At 36.4% G+C, this 4,921-nt stretch overlaps 1 protein-coding gene across 2 annotated transcripts in view; it reads right to left on the bottom strand.

Annotated features, from left to right (window-relative positions):
- Window positions 1-3,612: 3,612 nt before the first annotated feature.
- CD164 (CD164 molecule, sialomucin) overlaps window positions 3,613-4,921 on the bottom strand; it is a 10,689-nt gene continuing 9,380 nt past the window's right edge. For both annotated transcript variants that reach the window (XM_006839941.1, XM_006839940.1), the window contains exon 5: window positions 3,613-3,779. In XM_006839941.1, the coding sequence (XP_006840004.1) occupies window positions 3,613-3,779 (167 nt within the window). The remainder of the gene's footprint in view (window positions 3,780-4,921) is intronic.

The raw sequence follows: 4,921 nt of genomic DNA, 5'->3' as shown, positions 1-4,921 counted from the left end.
GGGCATGGTTGACTTTGCAGTCCAGGAGAGATGGTCCCTGGGACCATCAAGGGAGAAGAATGGAATGCAGGACCCTCCCAGAGAAGCAGAGAAGGCAGAGATGGAGACAGAGACAATGACATGGAGGAAGGGAACAGCTGAGGACTCTAGACTCAGAGAGGGAGAGGGGCTGTGTGCTGATGACCAGGGGGCAGGCTTGTAGTGTATACTCTTTGGTTGGTTGATGATGCATGGAGGGGACTGTAACCATGGCAGTGAAACAATATAGGGTAGGAGGAAATGTAAAGCTAATGTTCTCCCACATAAACTATCACATAATTCACAGTAAAACATTAAAAAGAAAGAAAGAAATCAAACAACATATTGCATTGGGCAAATCTGCCTAAGACAGCTTCAAAGTGTTAAAGAGCAAAGATGTCAGTTTGAATATTAAGATGTGCCTGACCCAAGTCATCATCTTTTCAATCACCTCATATGCATGTGAAGAGCCCTGGAAGCATATTGAATTATACACTAGGCTGCTAGCTGAAAGGTAAACAGTTCAAATCCACCAGTTGCTCCACAGGATAAAGAGACTTTCTGCCTCTGTAAAGACTGATAGCATGTGAAACCCTATACAGGGATGCTGAGTCAGAACAATGACCCCACAGCACACAACCATCACCACCATCATCATATGCATGTAAAAGCAGGATATTAAGACCTTAGAAGAATTGAGTACTTGAACTATGTTGGTGACACATATTTAAATTACCATGTACTACCAGAACAAACAAATCTGTCTTGAAAGAGAACAGCCAGATTGCTACTTAGAAGATGGTGAGATTTTGGCTCTCATTCTTTGGACATGTTGTCAGAAGGGACCAGTCTCAAAGAAGGACATCATATTTCGTAAAGTGGGGGAATCAATAAAAAAGAAGACCCCCCAACAAGATGAATCCGCACAGTGACAGCAACAGTGGGCTCAAACTAAAAGCAAATGACAGAATGGTGCAAGACCAGGAGGCATTTTGTTCTGTTATGCACAGGGTCACAGTGAGTCGGAATTGACTTGTCCGCACCTAACAATTTAGGGGACAAATAAAAAGTAAGTAGACAACCTGTTCCCAAACAGAAACCTAGGTAAATCCATTAACATTAAATTTAACAATTAAAATACAAAAACAAACCTCAGTCATTAAAATAAATTGGAACAATTCAATAACATGTATATTTATTTTAAGTCATTTTGGTACATGATACAAATTAGTTTTACAATTTTGAGTGAACTAAAATAGAAATTCCTAAATACAACAGTGTTTGTCTGTGCAACAAACATACATAAGGTAAATAAGCTATTGGCCAGAACTACAACTGCATGAACAAATCAGATGCAACCAGCTCAAGGTTTCTATGTACCTTCTGGATGTGAAATCTTAAAAAAATTATTAATGGCTCAAGATATTATTAAATTGGTAAAGGAAAGGGGAAAATGGGTCTGAAAAGGCTGTGAGTTCTGGTACAAGAACTCTTCTGTAGATCTGCAAAATCTAATCTTATGATTTTGTTAGAAGTAAAGCTCAAAATGATAGATAAAAGGCTTCAAATCAAGCTACATCATCATTACATTTGCTAATGTGTTGACATTAATGTATGGCAAAGTATTCCTATTTAGGTACTGACAAATATACCATTGTAGCTTATTTTTGTCACTTTGAAGGGAATGGAAATTCTGCAAATTTTCAAATGAGCCTGGTATTACTAAAAACTAACAACCATGGTACCATTAAAAAAAAAAAAAAAAAATTGTTTAAAGGACCTAGACTACTACTAATGGAAACACAAAAGTGTAAAATAAAACTAACCTAGCTTTCTCCCGAAACCTTTCAAGCCAGAGATTTTAAACAATTAAGGCACTTGAAAACATTAGGTTATGTACAAATGTGCAAGTAAAACAAACTTCAGCTGTACCAGCAAGTAACAAACAAACAGTATGTCTTCATTTTAACAAATTTTAATGTAACTATCTAAATGCAAGGAGCTGCAGTTTTTTACATGGACCACAGTGATTCACCATTTCGTACCATAAAACACTGAAAACCAAGTGCTAAACGCAGCCACTACAGGCAAAAGAAACTATAAGAAAAAAATATAATGACCTAGAAAAACAAAAGGCCTATTTTAAACTAATTAAATAAGCCTCTGAGCTAATCCAACCTGCCAAAAGCAGCGGATAGTTAAGTCTTTTAAGTCGTTATAAAACTGAGGGGGAAAAAAGGCAAAAAAGCCGCCCCAAATCCCCCAAAAAGAAAAAAATCAACAACTCAGAGTTTCATAAGACAACTATAGATGTACGTATATTCATTATACTTTAAGAATTTAAACCAAAAGAAGAATGGAAGGGAGGGAAAGCTAAGAGATATCATATAATAATCTGATCAACCAAAAGTCCTTACATTTTCCAAAACTACACACTGGTCACATTTTGCTGTCTGAAAACCTAAAAAGATTGTTTCATTTAAAGCGTTAGCAAATGATTCTGAAACAACGTATTTCCTTCTTGACTCATCAAAGAGATAAGTTTGGTGGAAATCCTTTCAAGGTACAACAGTGTTAGGATGTGTTTTGAAATAGAATGGAAAATATAATCAAAACCAATTTTATCTCTAATTATACTTTTGTAATAGCCATTAAAAAAATAGTTGGGAGCTTTAAAATGTGAATATTTGCATAATATTCACTAGCATAAGTAATCTAGCTCTGAAATAAAGTAGGTAAATTTTCAATTAAATATCCAATGTAAGTATGGTATCTACAAGCAGGTTCCCGACTGCTCACATCAACAGCTACATCCTCAGAGCAATCATTACTTAATGTGAAAAGCACAAAGCATAAGCATTTTAAGAGCCTAACTTTCAGTCTGTCTGTTAAGGCACTGTCCTTTATTTTCACAACGACATAAGGTGCTTTACAAGTATGAACAATAACCTGCTCTACATTAATGGTCTGTATCCTTTCCATTCTTTTCTTTAAACTTGGAATGTAATTCCCTGTGTGGCATCCTATTTCTAATGTAGAAAAAATAACTTATCAAGCAAAAAATTTTACTCTTAGGATACAGTTGAATACGACTGAATGTATAAATTTACTACATTTTGCAATGATAGCCAAAGCTCGACCTGATTGATGCTCATTTGGCACAGTCTTCTCAATTCTGGTCACTCAACTACATCCTGAGTTATGGATGTGGAAACATGACTTTCAAGGTGTTAAAGACTAAATTTCAACTGCCGGAAGAGTCCGGAGGTTACTGGAGAAGAACAATGTTTTCCATCACCTACAAAAAGTTACATTTGGCATGTCAAGAAGAGAGAACATAATCCCAACAGCAGCAGTCATTTTAATAAAAGAAGACAGCCACAAGGATTCATGCAGAATATTTTAAATATTCCTGTTGAGCAAAATAAAAACTGAATTTTCTTCAAGGATGATGCTCCAAAATATCCTATATGCATCCTTTGGAAATTTATAGCTCCTGGAACAATATCTTCCACATGGGACATCTTGAAAGATATAATTTTGGTTTCAGTGAATTACAAGAATGAACTGACAAGTCTGTGAATTTGATGTGCTTTACAGAGTGTGGTAGTTTCTTTCTTTAGATTTGCAGAATTTATAGAGAAAGAATACTACAGCCTGGAGACCCAAAACAAGGACAATTCCTCCAATGAAACTGGCTGCATCAAAGGTAGACTTCCGCGCAGGTTGTGAGGTTGGAGTCGAAGTGGAATTTGTTGTACCTGTTAGATAAGACAGAAGAAATAATCCTTAGTAAATCTTGTGATTCTCTAGCAGCCAAATTTTAAGATGTAAATTTCTACTTTGCCATTTGTTAATCTATAAAGTATTTCCTCCAGAGACAACTATTTAAAAGCTGATATTTTATAAGAAGGAAGACAACCATTTATTAATTTCATTCATTCTTCATCTTGTCCAAGGGCTTCAGCAATAGTCAATATTGCTGTTCAGAAAAAGATTCTCCTCATATGAGATTGCACTCCAGTTATATTAAAAGACACATCCACAGCTGATGACAATATCACACATGTATGTGAAATGATTCTGTCGAATAGACGAGTGACAGCGGATTATCTGGCAAATCATTTGCAAATCGGCCATGGCTCTGCCTATGAAATAATCCACGACAGACTTGGGTTTCAAAAATTTTGTGCAAGATGGGTACTGAACCAACTCACAGAAGATATAAACAAGCATTTGGATATCTGCAAACAAAATTTGGACCAATACCGAAGGAAGGAAAAATTACTTTTAAAACATCATTACTGGTAACAAGACATGGATTCATTACTGAGTCTGAGAGTAAATGGCAGAGTATGGAATAGACGCATCCTCAATCACCGACCAAAAAAAAGATCAAAAGTCAACCATCAGCTGGAAAATAGAAAATTTTAATTTTCTGGAATTCTCAAGGGCCAGTATTGGAACACTATCCGGAGAAAGGTTTAAAAACCACCAGTGCTCCTTACAGTGAGATGCTCACTGAAGAGCTGAAGCCTGGACTTTGGATTAAATACAGAGGACTGCTATCCAAGGACACTGTGATCTTGCATATGACAATGCACATCTGCACACCTCTGTCCACATTGTTGATGCTCTGCAAAAACTTCTTTTTGAGGTGTTAAAGCATCTTCCCTAAAATCCTGATCTTGCATCACTGGACTTTCACCTGTTTGATACCGTGAAAACAGCCCTTTGAGGACAAAGATTTACCTCTGATGAAGAAGTGAAGACAGTGGTGCATTCATTCATGGCTCACAGCTCAGCCTAAACCATTTTACTAATAAGGGAATATGAAAGCTTGTTGACAGATAGACAATACATTGAAAAGCAAGGAGAGCTCTGGTAGCGTAGTGGTTACGAA

This window comes from Chrysochloris asiatica, unplaced genomic scaffold, assembly GCF_000296735.1.
Source record: "Chrysochloris asiatica unplaced genomic scaffold, ChrAsi1.0 scaffold00027, whole genome shotgun sequence".
NCBI lineage: Eukaryota > Metazoa > Chordata > Mammalia > Afrosoricida > Chrysochloridae > Chrysochloris > Chrysochloris asiatica.
The sequence above is the reverse complement of the archived record's forward strand: the minus strand, read 5'-3'. Positions and strand labels throughout refer to the sequence as shown.